This window comes from Somniosus microcephalus, chromosome 3 (genome assembly GCF_052327205.1).
Source record: "Somniosus microcephalus isolate GS21.2 chromosome 3, FLI_Smic_1.0, whole genome shotgun sequence".
In the NCBI taxonomy this organism is placed as follows: Eukaryota; Metazoa; Chordata; class Chondrichthyes; order Squaliformes; family Somniosidae; genus Somniosus; species Somniosus microcephalus.
Genome location: NC_140989.1, coordinates 314,114,796 through 314,135,762, shown reverse-complemented (window position 1 = coordinate 314,135,762; position 20,967 = coordinate 314,114,796). Strand labels below are relative to the sequence as shown.

The following is a 20,967-nucleotide window of genomic DNA, read 5'->3' as shown; positions in this document are numbered from 1 at the left end:
CTGGTGTTGTATTTTCACTGCCGCCTCCTGTCCTGGAACCTTTTCCACCTAGGTTAGGCTCCTGAAATAAAATAAATTGAACCTACCTTTTCAACTTCCCCTAACCCCTAAAAGGTTAGAGGAGGTGGAAGGGTGGGAGACACTACACTGTAGTGTTTCGGGTTTAGCAACAGCTCCACCTATATAAGAGTTACTGGCCTCCTGCTCTCCTGATGGCACCAGCTGTGAAAGAAAAAGCCCGCGAAAGGTGAGCTTTTAAGCTCTCCCGCCTCGGGCTGCTCAGAGAGCGCACGTCTCACAGGTGGTGGAGGTCAGAGAGCGCACGTCTCAGAGGCGGTGGGGGTCAGAGAGCGCACGTCTCAGAGGCGGTGGGGGTCAGAGAGCGCACGTCTCAGAGGCGGTGGGGGTCAGAAAGCGCATGTCTCAGAGGCGGTGGGGGTCAGAGTGCGCACGTCTCACAGGCAGTTGGGGGGTCAGAGAGCGCACGTCTCAGTGGCGGTGGGGGTCAGAGAGCGCACGTCTCAGAGGTGGTGGGGGTCAGAGAGCGCACATCTCAGAGGCGGTGGGGGTCAGAGAGCGCACGTCTCAGAGGCGGTGGGGGTCAGAGAGCGCACGTCTCAGAGGCGGTGGGGGTCAGAGAGCGCACGTCTCAGAGGCGGTTGGGGGTCAGAGAGCGCACGTCTCAAAGGCAGTGGGGATCAGAGAGCGCACGTCTCAAAGGCAGTGGGGATCAGAGAGCGCACGTCTCACAGGCGGTGGGGTCAGAGAGCGCACGTCTCAGAGGCGGTGGGGGTCAGAGAGCGCACGTCTCAGAGGCGGTGGGGGATCAGAGAGCGCACGTCTCACAGGCGGTGGGGTTCAGAGAGCGCACGTCTCACAGGCGGTGGAGGTCAGAGAGCGCACGTCTCAGAGGCGGTGAGGATCAGAGAGCGCACGTCTCAGAGTGGGTGGGGGTCAGAGAGCGCACGTCTCAGAGGCGGTGGGGGTCAGAGAGCGCACGTCTCAGAGGCGGTGGGGGTCAGAGAGCGCACATCTCAGAGGTGGTGAGGATCAGAGAGCGCACGTCTCAGAGTGGGTGGGGGTCAGAGAGCGCACGTCTCAGAGGCGGTGGGGGTCAGAGAGTGCACGTCTCAGAGGCAGTGGGGGATCAGAGAGCGCACGTCTCACAGGCGGTGGGGATCAGAGAGCGCACGTCTCACAGGCGGTGGAGGTCAGAGAGCACACGTCTCAGAGGCGGTGGGGGTCAGAGAGCGCACGTCTCAGAGGCGGTGGGGGTCAGAGAGCGCACGTCTCAGAGGCGGTGGGGGTCAGAAAGCGCATGTCTCAGAGGCGGTGGGGGTCAGAGAGCGCACGTCTCACAGGCAGTTGGGGGGTCAGAGAGCGCACGTCTCAGTGGCGGTGGGGGTCAGAGAGCGCACGTCTCAGAGGCGGTGGGGGTCAGAGAGCGCACATCTCAGAGGCGGTGGGGGTCAGAGAGCGCACGTCTCAGAGGCGGTGGGGGTCAGAGAGCGCACGTCTCAGAGGCGGTGGGGGTCGGAGAGCGCACGTCTCAGAGGCGGTTGGGGGTCAGAGAGCGCACGTCTCAAAGACAGTGGGGATCAGAGAGCGCACGTCTCAAAGGCAGTGGGGATCAGAGAGCGCACGTCTCACAGGCGGTGGGGAATAGGATTGCCAACTCTGGTCGGATGTATTCCTGGAGATTTCATCACGAGACCTTCTGCCTCCAACCACCCCACCCAGTCAAGCAGCTTTACTTCCTCTTATCCAATATTTTTATAACTAATAAATGAAAGTGCTCAAAGGAAATGTAAAAAACACACATTGTTTTTAATGCCCCTATGGCTTTTCTCCTGGATTGCTCACAGCAGTGTCTACGAGGTTATTCTTTAATTCCAGGAGACCCCAGGGCAATCCTGAAGGATTAGCGACCAATGTTCCCGCTAATTATTTTGGCCTGCGCAGCCCCCTCAATAGGCTGCATGGGCCATTCAAAATTCCGCGCATGCGTGCGGTTTTTCTATTTAAAAGCCAGCTCACCAGAGGAGTTGGGGATCTGCAGAGCGCTAAAGGGAATATTGTTAGCAACCCTAGGGATCCATTCATGGGGGCACTTGGGAAATTTCCAGATACCCAGTCTCTCCCTACCAATGAGCAAAAACTTTTTCTTAGACATACGGTGAAGGAAGACACTGAACTACAAGGCTCAACCTTTAAATGCAATAATATTTGCAAACTGTGGACAAGTGTCACATGATCAAACCTCCAAGAATATGCCCAATCAGAGTTGACAACCCTACATCTAGATACGAGCAGTGGAGACAAAAACCTGGAATCATTTAAGAAATTAAAAGATTTTTTACAATGGAGTAGTGATATGAGCTATCTGGATGGATTACATAGAATTTCAATGGCCCAGAATTTGTGGTTGTAATGACAGCAAAATAGTCAGTGTTCACTGTCATTACAACTGTGAGTCTGACAGCAAGTTCTGGTGTCCGCACATGTGCAGTAAAGGCGGAAATCCAGAAGTTGCAGTCAGTCATTCCCTGCTTCTCCACAGGGCGCACTGTTGAGCTCCCCTCAGCCAGCAATAAATTGAAATCACTGAACTGATGAGAACTTAAGCTTTTACGCTGGAATCTCGCTGTTAAAAACTCCTGAAAAGGTTAAGCCTTGTTGAATGAGGTGTAACTGTGTTTCTAAATGGTGTACTGAGTCATAATTACTGCTGAACAACTGTTCTGGCCCTGAAAAACTAATTTTATATCTGTGGAAATATTGTGAAATTTTTCCATTATGATAAAAAATTCCATGGGTTTTTATAATTTTTTTAAAAAGTTTGTTGAAGATATTTCAACTTCTACTTTAATCCCATGTATATGTCCCAATCTTTATTTCGCTCTCTGTAAAATGATTAAAAAGTGAAGGATAATCAGTGCTTTTTACTTCTTGGTTTGCGGGCTGTGAGAATTCTTCAATGTGATTGGCTGCTTAGCAAGCTCGATGACATCACTTGCAGGACGCTGTCGAACCCCTAGACTTGGCGTCAGATACAAAATAACATCGGGAGAGCTGAAATCCAAGCCACAGAAATTGCGCTTTCTTCAAGGTCTCTTCGCTGCTGACCGCAAAATAAGGGCCATAGAATTTACAGCACAGAAACAGGCCATTCGGCCCAACTGGTCAGAGCCTCCTCCCACCCCTCTTCATCCTATGCAGATCCTGCTATTCCTGTCTCCCTGGTGTGTTCCTCTCGCTTCCCTTTCAATGCATCTATGCTATTGTGATGCTGGGCTGAACGTCCTTCCTCCTCTGTCATTATCCTGTGAGGCTGAGGTTGCGGCAGGCAGAAACTGCAGTCGCCTTGGCAACAGCCCGGGCCTTGCGCACCGCGATATTGTGTCCGGCCGGACAGCTGGAGGCGGCGCCTGAAATATTAATAAATCGAGGGGTGAAGTAAAGCACGTTAGCCGCCGCGTTAGCAGAGCGGGAGGCGGCTTTCCAATCGGGAGGAGATTATAACAACGAAACGATGAAAATAAAGTAGTCTTGTATCGTTTAATTAAACAACCATTTTTAATTGTTTTTCCGCGTATTTTCTCCCTGAAAGCGGCGATAATAATCTCCCGCACTACTTAGAATCGTCTGAATAAGTAAATAAACGCACAGTGAGTGAGAGAAGGGGGGCCCGGCTGTCTCTCGGAACCAGTGGGCGGTTGCCTGTGGAGGCCGGACGGGAGTCGGTGGGCGCCGGGTAGCTGTTTCCGCTCACGTTGTCTCGGTGCGGCGGCAGCAGCAGCATCATGGCCCGGGACCGCCGAGCTGAATCCGAGACCATGTCGGACTCCGAGGGATCCGACCTGTCCGACTTGGAGGTCAGTGTCATCGCGGGGCCGGCGCTGGGTTTATTTGTCCGGGAGCCGGAGACACGGGCCTGGTTCACCAGTGCCGCCTGCTCGGAGGAGGGGGAGAGCGGGAGCAGTGCCCGGGCTGCAATTGTTCACCGTTTGAAGGTCGCCTGCTTCTCGTAAAGGGGGCACGATGAGTAAATTATCTGTGAATGAAAACTTCCCCCACCTCACAAAGTTTTCCTATCATTTAAATTGGTTCAGGACCCCAATTCCCTGAAATTCATTCTTATCTGAGGAAGGATGTTCTTGCCATGGAAGGAGTGCAGCGAAGATTCACCAGACTGATACCTGGGATGGCAGGGATGATGTATGAGGAGATGGAGTTTCGAAGAATGAGAAGGGATCTCATTGAAACTTATAAAATTCTAACGGGACTAGACAGACTAAATGCAGGAAGGATGTTCCCGATGGTCGGGGAGTCCAGAACCAGGGGTCACTGGCTAAAGATAAGGGCTAAGCCACTTAGGACAGAGATGAGGAGGAATTTCTTCACCCAGAGAGTGGTGAACCTGTGGAATTCTCTACCACAGAAGGCAGTGGAGGCCAATTCATTAAATATATTCAAGAAGGAGTTAGATATATTTCTTAAGGCTAAAGGGATATGGGGAGAAGGCAGGGACAGGGTACTGAATTTGGATGATCAGTCATGATCCCATTGAATGGCAGAGCAGGCTCGAGGGGCCGAATGGCCTACTCCTGCTCCTATCTTCTATGTTTCTATACCTATTCACAAATTACAGTGGTTGGTTGGTGGGGGTGGATTATTTTTGTGCACTGGTGTAAGTTAGTTCAGTGGTGCAAATCTTGCCAGAGCGGCTTGTACACTCAAATTCTGTTGGTCACATTAATCACAGCCATAGATTGCAATTTGGACACAAGACTTATAGGAGTTGAAGATTGCCTCCCAAGTAAAATTTAAAGGGATACCAGGCATGAGAGGTGCTCGCTGCCGACCCTGCTAGTATAAGTACCTACAGACAGAGGTGACCAGATCGCTCATTTGCAGGTGATTAATACCTGTAGAAGTTCCTATTCCCAAAGAAAGCTGGGCCACCAATAGCATCAGTGTAGAATTGCTTGACTTACTGTAATATTGGACAGTACAGTACAGTTACTGATTTTTTTTAAGCTTTATTTGAACATAGTACAACAGCAAAAAGAAACATCCAAGTAGTGGATAGGACAAATCGGCTATATTAGTAACTTCATACAGCATATTGATTTGTAATTTGGCATTGCAGAAATGTTATTGTAATCTTCATAGCCATAATAGCACTTGAAAAATATCCCACAGGTTATTCTGTGAAAGGATGTTTGAGACCTAACCTCATAAATCACTTGAAAAAAGTTACTTCAAGTATTCTTTAGACTGTTTATGATTTGTTGTGAAAATGAACTTCAATAATGGCTTAATTAATAACATTTAAGTATTCATCACAAAAGCTCTATAGTACTTGTCCAAAAATGAATCCATAACTTTTGTTTTAGCTCCTACGATAGATCAATAAAAAAATGTATCACAATGTATCTGGTCATTCATACTTCATTGATAGAACTTGGAGTGAATTGTGTTCAGGTTTGCATTGAGAGGCCTCATTCAGGACACAATCTGAGCTGGTGGGGTTTTGTTAGAGGCATCACTATATGTGAGCAATTTTCTAACCTAAAAACATTTTTTAGCTTTATTCCCTAGGGGGAACAACCAAATATGGCATTGCCCTATTTTCAAACAGTTAACATTTTGCCATTACCATGGAAGATGCCTTTCTTGCAAACCTTTTGAGTATCTGGATATGTGTGTTCACTAAAGTAGATTTAGATGCAGAATAATGAAGGGCAGAAATTAAAAGCTATTAAACGTTGTTGTTCTGTCAGCATCCTCCTTTTATCTTTGCCCATACTCTAATGGGGGTTTGGTTTAACTTCCCACATCTCAGCAGTGAAGTTTGATTGACATCTGATGTAAAGCACTTGGGTTTTCACTTAAACCAGTTATATTAAGTGTTCATTTTATTACAGCTTCAAGATGCATATTCAAAGGGTTTGCTCAAACCTGGTTTGAACGTAGTGGAGGAGTTAGAGAAACAATGTGTCAACAACGTGGTAAGGTTTCTTTTTATTTTCTTTTACATTAATCTCTTAATTTTTGCACTATGCACAGTAAATTTGAATATCTGTCAACCAGCAGCCTGAGCCCTAAGGTAACTGAAACAGTTGCCATAGTTTCCTAATGCAGCAGAGATTTAGCACAACTCGTGGTGCAAAACTGATTTGGTCAACTATAGCCAACAAGGCTTGAAAGTCCATTAGAATTAGATAAATCCATGCTTTAAGTTTTAAAATGGGAGCTTCTGAAACAATAATCCAATCCTAATAGTTGCAGCTTAAAACAATCCTTTGAAACATCTGCATGAATGTGCATTTTTGTTGATTTCCTTGCTATGAATTTAGTTGAGCAAGTCCAAAGGAACTAGGGTGTTTTTACTCTATTATTGTAACTAGGTTTTTGGTTATTGCCCAATTATTCTGCTGAAAGGAGCAGTCAGAATATCCAAACATCGTCCCCATAGTTGGTATGGATTGCACTCATTATCCTACTGAACCAAATTGATTTTGCAGTAGTTAATGTGTTACACACAGCAAGTTTGTAACTAACTTGCAGAGAAACATATTGGGAAAGCTAGCATATGGTGGGGGGACCATTTCATCCTCTTCAGAAAAGTGAAACTTTTGTAAACCTCTTTCTCGTCTCCTCCTTCAACGTCCCCCCATTCCTAACTTCCTAACCAGAAACCAATGGCTACCCATTGTATGCTTGCTCCTCAATAGTACCAAGCTGTTTACATAGTAATACTCAGGAATATAATAGTTTCCACCGATGCATAGACCAATCCACAGAAAGAAGTGATTTACTTCGCTTCCGGCTACTGATTTTTATGGAGTTTACACAGTCACAGCAAATTTGTAACAAAACTAAATTAGATGTAATACCTGGAGAACACTGCCACTTTCACTGATGTGGTGAAATCTTAGCAGAGCCTTTACTTTCTATATGAAAGTGGTTATAATGTCCCTGAAATATGGTTGTGATTACATATTTATATATATTTTTTGAATCTTCAGGTGGGCTTGAAACAATGCTTAGAAGACTTCAAGAAAGACCTGGAGTGGGTGGAGAGGCTGGACATGACGAATGGCCCAGCTGCTGACATCATAGCAAAGGCTGAAGGCAAACCTGTAGGACAGGAACGTTCAGATATTGACCCAGATGATGACTTTCAACGTGAGATGTACTTGTAGGTATAAGGTTTAACAATTAACTTCAAGCTGTTGGGGATATATATGTATCTGTAAGAAGCTTTTCTTATGGAGTTTTCAAAAGAAATATAAAAGGCTACAATTAATCAAAGTTGGATGATCTCGCCATTTTTTAAGTTAAAATTACTCTTTTTCATTGAAACATCTATTAAACAGAATGTTTTCACAATTTGCAGTAATATTCTTATTTTGTCAAGGTGGACTCATTCCTCCAATATACCTCGTCCCTTGGAGATTTACAGCGCGCATATCTTGTTGCATTAAGGTCCAGACATTGCCCGTATGGGCACAAAATACTTCTTGCTGAAGGATGGTGTAATGGCGTTGCATTTGTATCGTGATGAATTTCTGGCACAACGTGGCAAAATGACAAGTACAAGTGTTCCCTGTACATTGTGTATATATATTTCCTATCTTTAAAAAAAAAAAATTAATTGAAATTTTCAGTATTTACACGTACACATTTTTGTGGAACCATTGTACATTTTGAAATGCACGGTGCGCAATGCTTTTGGGAGTGGGAAGAATACATTGATATATTGGCTTTCTTGGCATTACTACAGCCTTCACTGGGAGCAATGCACTTTTGAAAGTTGAGGCTAATTGTTTGGACTTGGTCTTGGTCCTCTGTTCCATTTACCTAGGTGGGATGGAAACAGGGGTTCTGTTTAGCTAATGGTTCTATTGGGGGTGACTGACCATGTTCAAAGAGGTTTACCACTGTTGTCCTTTATCCAGATTATTTTCAAAGAGTACTGCACAGCACTGCAATGTGGTGTGGAAGGCAAAAAAAGAATAAGTTTGGTGCCAAAAGCATTCTAATGTATTGCGAGTTTAAAAGGTTAGAGATTACAAACAGGAAAAAAAATAGTAGTAATGAAATGGAAGTAAATTAAGATGTCATTGTAAGTAACAGGAAAAAAAGGTTTTAAACTAAGGCTAATTGTATACTAAAAGGACTGGTATGAATGAGTTATCTTGTCTGGCCCCTGGCTTCTTTTCCCCTCCAAGTTGCAGTTAGTTTTGAAAATAATTTAGAATTAAATACCAAGAATTGAAATTGTGTAGTTTTGCATTTCATGACTTGAGATGAATTGATTCTTTTGCATCCATTTCAAAGTAAATATTCTTTTTCAGTGCAGCTTCTGCCAAACTGAATTTACAAAGTCCTTCTATTTTCTTTTAATAATTTCACTTTTTGTTTAGTTATCGCCAGGCACAGGCCACCGCATTGGATGCATTGCCTCTTCTACAGCAACTGAAAATTGCAACAAGGAGACCAGATGACTACTTTGCAGAGATGGCCAAATCAGACCAGCAAATGCAGAAGGTGAGTAGCTATCCGTCTCTCTTTACATATTAGAGCGATTTAGCTTTAACTGAACATTGAGGGTTAATGTAGGAATCTGTCGTGCAATTTCTTAGTACAGTAAGTACTTGATGTAAATCAAAGATACTTTTTCAAGGCAACTACTTATCCCAAAATTTTAGACCAGGAAGAGATGGAGAATGTCCAGGAAACAATCTGTAACATTGCTCAAATATGCTTCATGGCAGTTCACCCACACAATAATGTTTGAGGTGCATTTGGTAGATCAACCTACCATTCCTAGCTTAAGAAATTAGCATGGATGCCAATGGCTGGCTCAGTGGGGGGTTTGAAACATAGAAAGATAGGAGCAGGAGTAGGCCATTTGGCCCGTCGAGCCTGCTCCGCCATTCAATGCGATCGTGGCTGACCATCCAAATTCAGTACCCGGTCCCTGCTTTCTCCCCATACCCCTTGATGCCTTAAGAAATATATCCAACGCCGCCTTGAATATATTTAATGTATTGGCTTCTGCTGCCTTCTGTGGTAGAGAATTCCACAGGTTCACCACTCTCTGGGTGAAGAAATTCCTCCTCATTTCTGTCCTAAATGGCCTACCCCTTATCCTTAAACTGTGACCCCTGGTTCTGGACTCCCCGACCATCAGGAACATCCTTCCTGCATCTAGTCTGTCCAGTCCTGTCAGAATTTTATAAGTTTCAATGCGACCCCCTCTCATTCTTCTAAACTCCAGCGAGTACAAGCCCAATCGACCCAATCTCTCCTCATACGTCATTCCTGCCATCCCAGGTATCAGCCTGGTGAATCTTTGCTGAACTCCTTCCATGGCAAGAACATCCTTCCTCAGATAAGGCGACCAAAACTGCACACAATACTCAAGATGTGGTCTCACCAAGGCCCTGTATAACTGCAGCAAGACATCCTTGTTCCTGTACTCAAACCCTCTCGCTACAAAGGCCAACATACCATTTGCCTTCTTAACCGCCTGCTGCACCTGCATGCTTACCTTCAGCGACTGGTGCACAAGGACACCCAGGTCTCTTTGCACTTCCCCTTCTCCCAATCTATTGCCGTTCAGATAATAATCTACCTTCCTGTTTTTACCACCAAAGTGGATAACTTCGCATTTATCCATGTTCTATTGCATCTGCCATGCTTTTGCCCAATCACCCAACCTGTCCAAATCATCCTGGAGTTTTTCGGCATCCTCCTCACAGCACACACGCCCACCCAGCTTTGTGTCGTCTGCAAATTTGGAGATATTACATCTAGTTCCCTTGTCTAGATCATTAATATATATTGTGAATAGCTGGGCTCCAAGGACCGATCCCTGTGGTACCCCACTAGTCACTGCCTGCCACTTGGAAAAAGAGCTGTTTATTCCAACTCTTTGCTTTCTGTCTGCCAATCAGTTCTCTATCCAAGTCAATACCTTGCCCCCAATCCAATGTGCCTTAACTTTACACGCTAATCTCTTATGCGGGACCTTATCGAAAGCCTTCTGAAAGTCCAAATACACCACATCCACTGGTTCTCCCTTATCTATTTTACCAGTTACATCCTCAATAAATTCCGGTAGATTAGTCAAGCACGATTTACCTTATGTAAATCCATGTTGACTTTGTCCGATCCTGTCACTGTTTTCCAAGTGCTCTGCTATTACATCTTTTATAATGGACTCTAGCATTTTCCGCACTACCGATGTCGGGCTTACTGGTCTGTAATTCCCCGTTTTCTCTCTACCACCTTTTTTGAATAGTGGGGTAACATTAGCTATCCTCCAATCCATGTGTACTGTTCCAGATTCCATCGAATGTTGGAAGATGACCAGCAATGCATCTACTATTTCTAGGGCCACTTCCTTAAGTACCCTAGGATGTAGATTATCAGGCCCTGGGGATTTATCAGCCTTCAATCCCATCAATTTCCCTAACACCATTTCCCTACAAATACTGATTTCTTTCAGTTCCTCCCTTTCATCAGACCCTATGTTCCCCAACATCTCTGGGAGGTTATTTGTGTCCTTCTTTGTGAAGACAGAACCAAAATATGTATTTAATTGGTCTGCCATTTCTTTGTTCCCCATTATAAATTCCCCTGATTCTGACTGCAAGGGACCTACGCTTGACGTCACCAATCTTTTTCTCTTCACATATCTATAACCGCTTTTACAGTCAGTTTTTATGTTCCCCGCAAGCTTACTTTCATATTCTATTTTCCCTTTCTTAATTAATCCCTTTGTCCTCCTTTGTTGAATCCTAAACTGCTCCCAATCCTCAGGTTTACTGCTTTTTCTGGCCAATTTATATGTCCTCTCCTTGGATCTTATGCTATCCCTAATTTCCCTTGTTAGCCATGGTTGAGTCACCTTTTTTGTTTTATTTTTATGCCAAACTGGGATGAACAAATTCTGTAGTTCATCCATGCGGTCTTTGAATGTTTGCCATTGCCTATCCACCGTCAACCCTTTGAGTGACATTCCCCAATCAATCCTACCCAACTCGCGCCTCAGACCATCGTAGTTTCCTTTATTTAAATTTAGGACCCTAGTCTCTGAGTGGACTACTTCATTTTCCATCTTAATGAAGAATTCGATCATAATATGATCGCTCCGACCCAAGGGGCCTCGTACAACAAGATTGCTAATTAATCCTTTCTCGTTGCATAATACCCAGTCTAAGATGGCCTGATCTCTGGTTGATTCCTCAACATATTGGTCCAGGAAACCATCCTGTAAACACTCCAGGAATTCCTCCTCCACAGTATTGTGACTAATTTGGTTAGCCCAATCTATATGTAGATTAAAGTCACCCATGATGACTGCTGTGCCCTTATTGCACGCTTCTCTAATTTCCCTTTTAATGCCATCCCCAACCTCCGCATTACTGATTGGAGGTCTGTATACCACACCCACTAATGTTTTCAGCCCCTTGGTATTTCTCAGTTCTACCCATACAGGTTCCACATCATCAGAGCTAATATCCTTCCTTACAATTGTGTTAATCCCTTCTTTAACCAGCAATGCTACCCCACCTCCCTTTTTGCCTATCTTTCCTGAATATTGAATAACCCTGGATGTTGAGTTCCCAGCCTTGGCCACCCTGGAGCCATGTTTCCGTAATCCCATTCAATCATATTCGTTTACTTCTATTTGCGCAGCTAATTCATCCACCTTATTACGAATGCTCCTCGCATTAAGACACAAAGCCTTCAGGCTTGTTTTTTTAACGCTCTTAGACCTATTAGAATTATTATTTACTGTGGCCATGTTTGATTTAAACCGTTGATTTCTCTGACTGACACTTTTGTTTTTCTCCTTCCTATCTTTTGCTTTTATCCTTGTTTCCCTTTCCTCTGTCCCCCTGCCATTTTAGTTTAAACCCTCCCCCAGAGCACTAGCAAACACTCCCCCTAGGACATCGGTCCCGGCCCTGCCCAGGTGCAAACCGTCCAGTTTGAACTGGTCCCACCTCCCCCAGAACCGGTTCCAATGTCCCAGGAATTTGAATCCCTCCCCCTTGCACCATTCCTCTAGCCAAGTATTCATCTGAAATATCCTTCTATTTCTGCGCTGACTAGCACGTGGCACTGGTAGCAACCCTGAGATTACTACCTTTGAGGTCCTATTTTTTAATTTACCTCCACCTCCCTATATTCAGCTTTTAGGACCTCATCCCGCTTTTTACCTATATCGTTGGTACCTATATGCACCACGACAACTGGCTGTTCACCCTCCCCTTCCGAGATGTTCTGCAGCCGCTCTGAGACATCCTTGACCCTTGCACCAGGGAGGCAACACACCATCCTGGAGTCTCGTTTGCGGCTGCAGAAACGCCTATCTATTCCCCTTACAATAGAATCCCCTATTACTATAGCTCTACCCCTCTTTCCTCCCGTCCTGTGCAGCAGAGCCACCCCTGGTGCCAGGAAGTTGGCTGCTGCTGCCTTCCCCTGATAAGCCATCCCCCCCCCCCCCCAACAGTACTCAAAGTGGTGTATCTGTTTGAGAGGGGGATGTCCACAGGGGACCCCTGCCTGTGCCTAGTACTCTGTCTGTTGGTCACCATTCCCTTTCTTCCTGACCAACCTTTGCCTGCGGTGTGACCAACTGATCAAACGTGCTATTCACGACGTCCTTAGCCTCGCGAATGGTCCAGTATGTATCCAATCGCAGCTCCAGCACCGCAATGCGATCTGCCAGTAGCTGCAGCTGGATACACTTCCTGCACGCATAGTTGTCAGGGACACAGGAAGTGTCCCCGAGTTCCCACATAGCGCAGGAGGAGCATACCACGGCACCGGGCTGTCCTGCCATGACTTACCCTTTAATTAATTGCAATTAAATTAAATCAAATCAATCCCACCAGTTACACTACAGTTAAATGGTATATTTAAGGGCCCTGGTTTATAAACAGTCCCCGCTACACCACAGACACTTTAGAAACTATAAACCACAGAGTTAAAGTTTATAAAGAGAGAAATACCAACCAATCACTTACCTGCTTTCTGGTGACGTCACACTTCGATTACTTTTTACTTCTCTCCCTCTCTGAGATTGGAGATTAGTACGCTCTGAGGCCTACCTGAGCCTCTGGGGCCTTTTTATATCACCGCCGCCGCCGAGATTCCTCCCGCTGACGCTTTAAGCAATAGGGCCTTGTATAAATCTCGGTTAATCTAATGATTTTTATTGAGAGCCACAGGATGCTGCATCTAGAGTGTGTCTTTTGTATTCTTGACTCAGTTGGTAGCAGTCTCACTGCTGAATCAGAAAGTTGCAGGTTCAAGCCCTACTCCGGGTCTTAAGTACGTAATGTAGGTTGACACTTCAGTGCAGTACTGAATTGCCAGAGGTGTTCTCCTTCCAATGTAATGTTAAGCAGAGATCCTGCCAGTCTCTTCAGTGGTTCAAGTGGATGTTAAAGATTCCATATGACTATTTGAAGAAGAGTATGGTGTCTTAGCCAGCATTCTTCCCTAAAACAACACTACTAAAAACAAATTAACTGGTTAATCAGCTCATTGTTGTTTGAGGCACATTTGCCTACATACCACTTTGAAGCAGTTCACTGTATGTGAAGCACTTTGGGACATTTCTGATCGGTGTTATATGAATACATATTTTTTTCCTTAATTTTTTTGGTTTCTGTCAGATTCGAGAAAAAATGATATCGAAGCAGCTCTCCATGGAAAAGTCTGAAAAAGCGAAACAGCTCAGAGCATTGCGAAAATACGGCAAGAAGGTATTTGCTTTTTTTTGTGTGTGTGAACATCCAGAATTTGACTCTTCCTGCATGATTGTTGTATGATTTTCATCTTCAGTGGAGAATATGTTAATTCATGCCCCCTGACTTATCCTGGGAAAGTTGGTGGTCGCAGTTTTGTGCTTACTACTTGATTTGCTTTAGGAATACTGTAAATGAGCGTACCTTGGTTTTGTAAATGTTTTATTTCTACCGGTTGATAAAATTCAGTTACATCTGCAAAATATTTTTGAGGTCTTGCAAGAGTAGGCAATGGTGCGTAATTTGAATCCAGAAGCTTTTAGTGCAGCGTTGATTGATGGCTATCTCTTGTCAAAGAAGCTGTGTTCGTGTAAAAGCTCTAAGAATAGGTATCTTATTCTAACTGAATTTTAACGGTCATTTGATTGAGGCTTTTAGGATTTTGAAAGGAATTGATAGGGTAGATAGACAGAAACCTTTTCTGCTGGTGGGGGAGTCCAAGACAAGGGGACATAACCTTAAAATCAGAGCCAGACCATTCAGGAGAGAAGTTAGGAAACTTATTCACGCAAAGGGAATTAGGGGTTACGGGGAGCGGGCAGGAAATTGGACATGAGTCTAGGTTCGGAATGGTCATGGCCCTGTGGGTAGTGGAGCGGGCCCAGGGGCCGTGTAGCCTGGTTCTGCTCCTACTTCTTGTGTTCTAATTCTGTATTAGATTTCAGGAGATGGTTTTATTCCTGTTCCTGGCTGGGGCGGAGATCGCCTTTACAGAAGGTAAGTACTGTAGAAAATATAGGGACAGAGTGATCTCCTGGAAGAGTTTCGATCGCCTAGATGGGTCAGAGAGGAATTTCCCAGATCTTTTCTCCCAAATTGGCCATTGGGTTTTTTATCTGGTTTTTCGCCTCTCCCGGGAGATCACATGGGTTCGGGTGGGATGGAGAGTGATAGAAGATTTGAGGTTAGGATCAGATCAGCCATGATCTTATTGAATGGTGGAGCGGGCTCGAGGGGCCGATTGGCCTACTCCTGCTCCTATTTCTTATGTTCTTATGTAAAGTGTGGAACTCTCTCAAACAAAAGCAATAGCTGCTAGCTCGATTGATCATTTTAAATCTGAGATTAATTTTCTTTTGCTAGCCCAGGGTATTAAGGGATATGGAGCCAAAGCGGGTGGATGGAGTTAGGATACAGATCAGCCATGATCTCATTGAATGGCGGAACAGGCTCGAGGGGCCTACTCCTGTTCCTAATAGTGTTAGAACACAGTTTTGTTCAAACAGCAAGTTTATCATCTTAACTGCATTGGAGATGCTGAGCAGAGGATAAATGCTTAAGATGGAGAAAACTGAAGGGATAATTACCCTTGTCGGCTATCCAGCAACTGGATTTATAGCAGCATTGGAAAAAGGTGTTCTGTTTGGTAGTGGCTAGGTCATGCAAGACTCAAGGTGACCAAAGGAGAGAAAATAAGTGGTGCTATTTGTAATGCATTTGAATGTGGCCATACTAATTGGGAGATGCAGTTGTTCGATTTGAGAATGAGGATATTTAGGGGTGCTTATTCTAACTGAATATTTCAGGGTTGGGCTGGTCGTGTGTTGCACCTATCTGGCTGGACATGCTTTGTCTCAACTTTCACACTCTGCCTAGTAATCACTTTGATTTTATTTCACCTTTTCAAACTGAAACTATTTCTGGTTACTATGTTTAGGGAACAATATTTTTTTTCTACAGGCTAGTTTTAAAAACAAAGTAGCACCAAGCTGCCAGCTTGACAAAATGCCTCCTGAGAGCCTCAGTGACTCTTTGAAAGAGCTGATTCAGCTCTCAAATTGATAAATTGGAGAAATTTAATGTGCCGTACCTTAACAATAAGGCATTCGAATATATTCGACATGTCAGTTTGTAATATGCAATGCATTATTAAATATATGTTACATAAAGGAGTACTAACTTGGTCAAATATGCGAAGTGTCTTGTGACTAAAATATAATAACTCATAAAACTCAGAATGCAATTGTTGGACCGATAAAGGCCAATGCGCTGTTCCTGGATTGCAAAATATCTTGTGATGTAATATGTTCTTATCTACCATGAAAATAGCTATTAGCAATTTGTTGAACTACAGCAATGATTGTAATTATCTATATGAAGGACTGGCCATTTGTTTCACCTTAGTTCTCTGCAAACTCGTCAAATATTTATTCTATTGTATTCCCATGTGTTCTTCAAAAAATAAAAAATAAAATTATTCATTCATGGGATGTGGGTGTTGCTGGCAAGGCCAGCATTTATTGCCCATCCCTAATTGCCCTCGAAGGTGGTGGCGAGCCCACTTCTTGACCCGCTGCAGTCCGTGTGGTGAAGCTACTCCCACAGTGCTGTTGGGTAGGGAGTTCCAGGATTTTGACCCAAAATCTGGTTCTCTGTTAACACAATTTTTCTGGCTGCTATGTTATCTAAACTGGATTTTTTAAAATTTAATGTGTAGATATGTAAAAATAAAATTACACAATTTTCCCTAGTCTCCCAGCAACAGTTAGTGGCTTTGGGATAATATGCCATGGAGGCCAATAGCCTTCCAGTAGCTGGTCCAAGTGGCAGTTCTTCATATGTGAGCCGAGGCAGTGAGTGCTGGCCCTCTATTCAACCACAGAGAGTATCAGAGTGGAGCCTGATCCTGTCCTCTCCAACATCCACACAAATGTATTTTCCAGTAGGAGTCACTGAATAACAATCAGGAGCTGAGTTCCTGGTTGTGCTTTGTTTCCTTCCCTCCCTAGCACAGGAATGTCCAGCAGGATACTCGTAGTTACAATGTTGATGGAAGCTCTTTTCACATTTACATTATTCACAATTTTTTATACATCCATGCTTTACTTATATGAGAACATGGATTATTCATGAAAGCATCTCTTTGTTGCAGATTATTCATGAAAGCATCTCTTTGTTGCAGACAATGTCATAGTGCAGTGATTGGGAGGGGAATGAAAAAATAGAGGAAAAAGAGGCAAGCTGTTGTATTTTAATATCTAAACAAAACACCAGGGAAGGTACTAGCACCAGCAAAAAGTTGTGAACCGCAATCTTGAAACAATTATACATTGCTAGAAACATTGAGGGGAGTTTTAACATGGGGGGGCGGGTGGGGTGGGGTTAAGTGGCCAAAAAATGGGAGTGTGTCGGGAAGCCAGTTCCAACCCACCAACTTCTGGCTTTTACTGAGACGGGAAAAGGAGCAGGCAGCCAAGCGGGTTGGCATTTTAAATATGTTAATGAGGCTGGAAGCCTCGGATTTAGCCTGCTTTGCGGGTTTAACTGTGACCGGGCCTCTGAACACGGCAGCTGTAGGAAGGCGAGGATAGCTTTGGGGTGCACTCCTTGTGGGCCAGGAGGAGCAGGAGTGCTTCCTCCGGGCATTCCCCCCCACCCCACCCCACGGGGTAAGGGTTCAGACCTACCTGGCCCTACCACCTCTTCTCCAGCATTGACAGGCTTGGCTTCCAGTCAGGCAGGCAATCAGGCTGACTTCCAGGTGGGGAACTCCACCTCGTGCGGGGAAACCCGGTAGGAGCGGCATCCAACATTGAAGAAACCCTCCCTTGTAGTGGGTTTGCAATATAAATGCACCACTAGTATTCCAACCACCGGCATAAGCTTGGATATGCGCTTAAAGTGCCGTAACCTACAAAGCTATGGACCGCCAAGAACTGGAAAGTGGGATTAGGCTGGTTAGCTCTTTTTCGGCCAGCACACACACAATGGCCTCCTGTGCCATAAATTTCTATCATTCTATAAGCTTGTTCATTCGTGATTTAGTTTTGCAGATGAAGAAAATTTGACATTGGTAGATAAATATTCAGCTTCAGAATTCAAGCTCTGCTGAAATAAGTTTGCGTATATACTGATATCTGAAAAATGCAACCGTTCCTTAAAGTATAAGCATTGCGTGGCTCATTTTTACTTTTCAATCTAAGAATGTACTGCCCTTTCTGTCGAGGTGATTTGCAACTTGTCAACGAATTCTATTCTTTTGGCCATAGGTTCAAATAGAAGTTATACAGAAGCGTCAAAAAGAAAAGAAAGCCATGATGACAGCAGTGAAAAAGTACCAGAAAGGTTTGTTTTGTGTTTTTGTACCTACGTGTCAGTAGATTTGGGATTTTTGTCGCAATTTTAACCCTGTTTCACCAGAACTCAAGAGGTTGGAACAAACCAGATGTACGTGGAGGTGTTTTTGTTTTACTGTTTACTCACTAGTGTAAAAGTACAGGTGAATGAGATTTTGATTCTGCATTCTTTGATCTTCAGGACTTTCTGACAAGCTGGATTTCCTTGAGGGTGATAAGGCTTCTTCAAAAGCAAAGAAAGAAGGTGGTGGAGGATTACCAGGTGGAATTGCACAGCAGAAGAAAGGGTAAGAGATTATATTGGTGAGAAGTTCACCCTCAATCTTTGTTGTGTTTCTGTTACCAGGCGCACTTGAGCAGAAAGACTGAAAGGGCTGGCAGGTAACCTTTCACTATACACATTTGGAGTCAGTTCACGTAATGCCATTAAACACAGTTTTAAAAAATAGTTTGCAACCTCCTGACTGAAGGTTGGAAATCAAAGTCAGCAACGCAAGAACCTACCCTTTAAAATGGTGGGGGAGGGAAGTATATGTTGCACCCCTAGGGACAGGGACCATAAAACCCTGTATGACTTGTATAGCAGAACTTGAGCTTTTTTTATTAATATATAATATCTGGAATAGACTGGTGCCGCATATGTATTCTTGTGTGCCAATTGGTAGCCAGTTCAAGATTGCTTTTCATAGGAGGCCTAGGACCAGGTTACATGCTTGTCCTATAGGAATGGTGTTGCCACATGATGGACTTAAATAGAGGACGAACCTTCAGAAAAGAAAACAATCCAGTAACCCACCCACAGGTTATTTTATGCATCTGTGTGAATTAGTCCTGGACTTGTCGAGGTGAGAGTTTAAGTAGCCCATAACTATAAAACTGTAGGACCTACTAAATTGGTTATTGACAGCCAATTGTTCATTTTTTAAACCCAGAACAAATGTGAAGAGGAAATATAAAAATGAGAAGTTTGGTTTTGGAGGAAAGAAGAGAGGCTTAAAGTGGAACACCAGAGACAGTCACAATGATGTCTCCAGCTTCAGATCAAAAGTTGCACATTCCAAAAACAAGAGTTTTGGAAAAGGAGGAAAGAAAAATGCAAATGTGAGTACATTTTCTATGAATATTACAGTTCCTGCAATGAGGTGTTTACCATTAATAAAACAATATCTATTAATAGCAAAGTCGCCAGTTCCTCATGAATGTTCTGTGTGTATGTTTACATGCATTCTGCCAATTTAATTCATTTTGTCTATGCTTGCTCTTTGCTAGAGCAATCCAAAGTTTAATCCCACTACCCTGCATTCTCCCCATTGTCCAGATCTTCCTCTGCTTCAAATATTTATCCACTGAGCACTGACCTCTTTTAGTACAGCAACAGTCAAAATCTGACGAGTGAAATTCTAGAACAGGGATGTTGGGGAGTCTATTTCCCTTCTGAAAAGCATCATTCAAATAAAGAAAATTTAGAAACTTTTGGGAATGGGGCTGACTTTTCTAGTCTTCCTATTTTATCAGATATCAATACTTCTCCATGAATATCCTCATCCAATGCATGTCAAATTGGGAACTGAGGGAAACAGAACTGGAAGATTTGTCTATTCCTACTATGTTGGTGCTAAGAGTTAGTGCACTTAGAACAGATTTTAAATGGAATGTAAATCTTATTGATGGCATTTGTAGTTGTGTTTTAGGTAGTAAGCTGAACCATTCATTTGAGGTATTTAGGTTCTATGCTTAGACAATTTTAATTAAATCTATTGAGGAAAACACTGACTATTTTAAGCTCTTCCAATGACTACCCAATATTGCCAAGACCAGTTTCTTTTGCAATGAGGACCTAGGCTTCCCATCATGATTTTGTTACAATAATGCAGTGACTTGCATTTTTTTTTATTTAAAGAAAAGTCTTACTGGAAAATGCTAAAGACATCTACAATGGTAACATGGGGGGTGGGTATTAGATACTAGAGGACTATTGGCACCATGGAACCAAACTGAAGCCTGAGTTGCTGCCTTTAGTGGAGGAGCAGAGAAATCAGAAGAAAAACTCTTTAGTGAAGCTACACTTACAGTATATATGTCCTCTTCACTTTGATGTTTCTGTCTTTTGGAGTAGCTATTGTTCCTTCCAATCAGATCACAATTTTTCTGTTCTTTTTGGGAGGGCAGAGAAGAATGGAAAAAACCTGCTCTTTTAAAATGTGAATTAGTTTGTAATACTGTATGTCTTTTTTTCATTTGCAGAAGCGTCCTGGCAAAAGGAATAGACAGAAGATGAAAAACCAGGCACGATAATGAACTGAAAATACAGAGATGGATCTTGCTATCCTGTTTCCCCACAGTGTGGGGTTTAATGAACTTGGTTTTGCTCTTTTGTATCCGTATACAGATTTTTACATGAGGATACTGAATGTCACCTCTAGAAGAAGAAAATCTGCTTTTGATTATTAAGATTTTACAACATTATTGGTTGAAGCTTGTTTGGTTTGGATGGTATCAATGTCTGGAAATTGTTGACTTATTAAATGTAGGTCAGAAATGTTTTTGTAATCACTTCAGAAATTACTGTTAAAAGTAAAGGTTTCTACCTATGACCAGCTAACTTTAACCGTGGACAGATTGCAACGTTTACTTATCACTAGGTATCTTGTGTTAAAATAACTTCCAAAATTGAGTGTATGAAAGACCAGTGACTTGTTGGTATTGGATCCTAGGATAAGCATGTACATTTATAGTAATCATAGGACTGTTAATGCAAAAATAAATCCCAACATCTTTTCCATCTTTTGGCCTGAGTGTTTACATAATGTAACGTTTACTTTGGATGCAGTGCAGAAAAAGTGGTGCTTGAGCATTTGGAATCTGTTGCCCTCTAGGGCAGGGGGATTTAGATTAAATCTCTCCTACCCTCACTAAGAACCTTCATGGTGGCCACAGGAAATTCTATGACGGATTCTCTTCAGTGTATCAGGGTGACGAAGAACAGCACGAGGGTAGTAACTGAGTAAACAAGCTAGCCAAATCATTCCATTAGTAATTCTCCCACA

At 43.5% G+C, this 20,967-nt stretch overlaps 1 protein-coding gene across 1 annotated transcript; it reads left to right on the top strand.

Annotated features, from left to right (window-relative positions):
- Positions 1 to 3,682: 3,682 nt before the first annotated feature.
- Positions 3,683 to 20,704, top strand: ebna1bp2 (EBNA1 binding protein 2). Its single transcript, XM_085983000.1, has 9 exons — positions 3,683 to 3,875; positions 5,931 to 6,014; positions 7,035 to 7,207; positions 8,436 to 8,559; positions 13,713 to 13,802; positions 17,834 to 17,909; positions 18,102 to 18,207; positions 18,853 to 19,021; positions 20,165 to 20,704. The coding sequence occupies exons 1-9, from the start codon at positions 3,804 to 3,806 to the stop codon at positions 20,213 to 20,215; spliced, it is 945 nt and encodes a 314-aa protein (XP_085839126.1). The 5' UTR covers positions 3,683 to 3,803; the 3' UTR covers positions 20,216 to 20,704.
- The last annotated feature ends 263 nt before the right edge of the window (positions 20,705 to 20,967 follow it).

Excerpts from the sequence above, each read along its gene's own strand:
- ebna1bp2 (XM_085983000.1), top strand. The coding sequence starts at position 3,804 with ATGGCCCGGGACCGCCGAGCTGAATCCGAGACCATGTCGGACTCCGAG. Across the intron at positions 8,560-13,712 it reads CAGACCAGCAAATGCAGAAG|ATTCGAGAAAAAATGATATC; the intron begins GTGAGTAGCTAT and ends GGTTTCTGTCAG. Across the intron at positions 13,803-17,833 it reads TGCGAAAATACGGCAAGAAG|GTTCAAATAGAAGTTATACA; the intron begins GTATTTGCTTTT and ends TTTTGGCCATAG.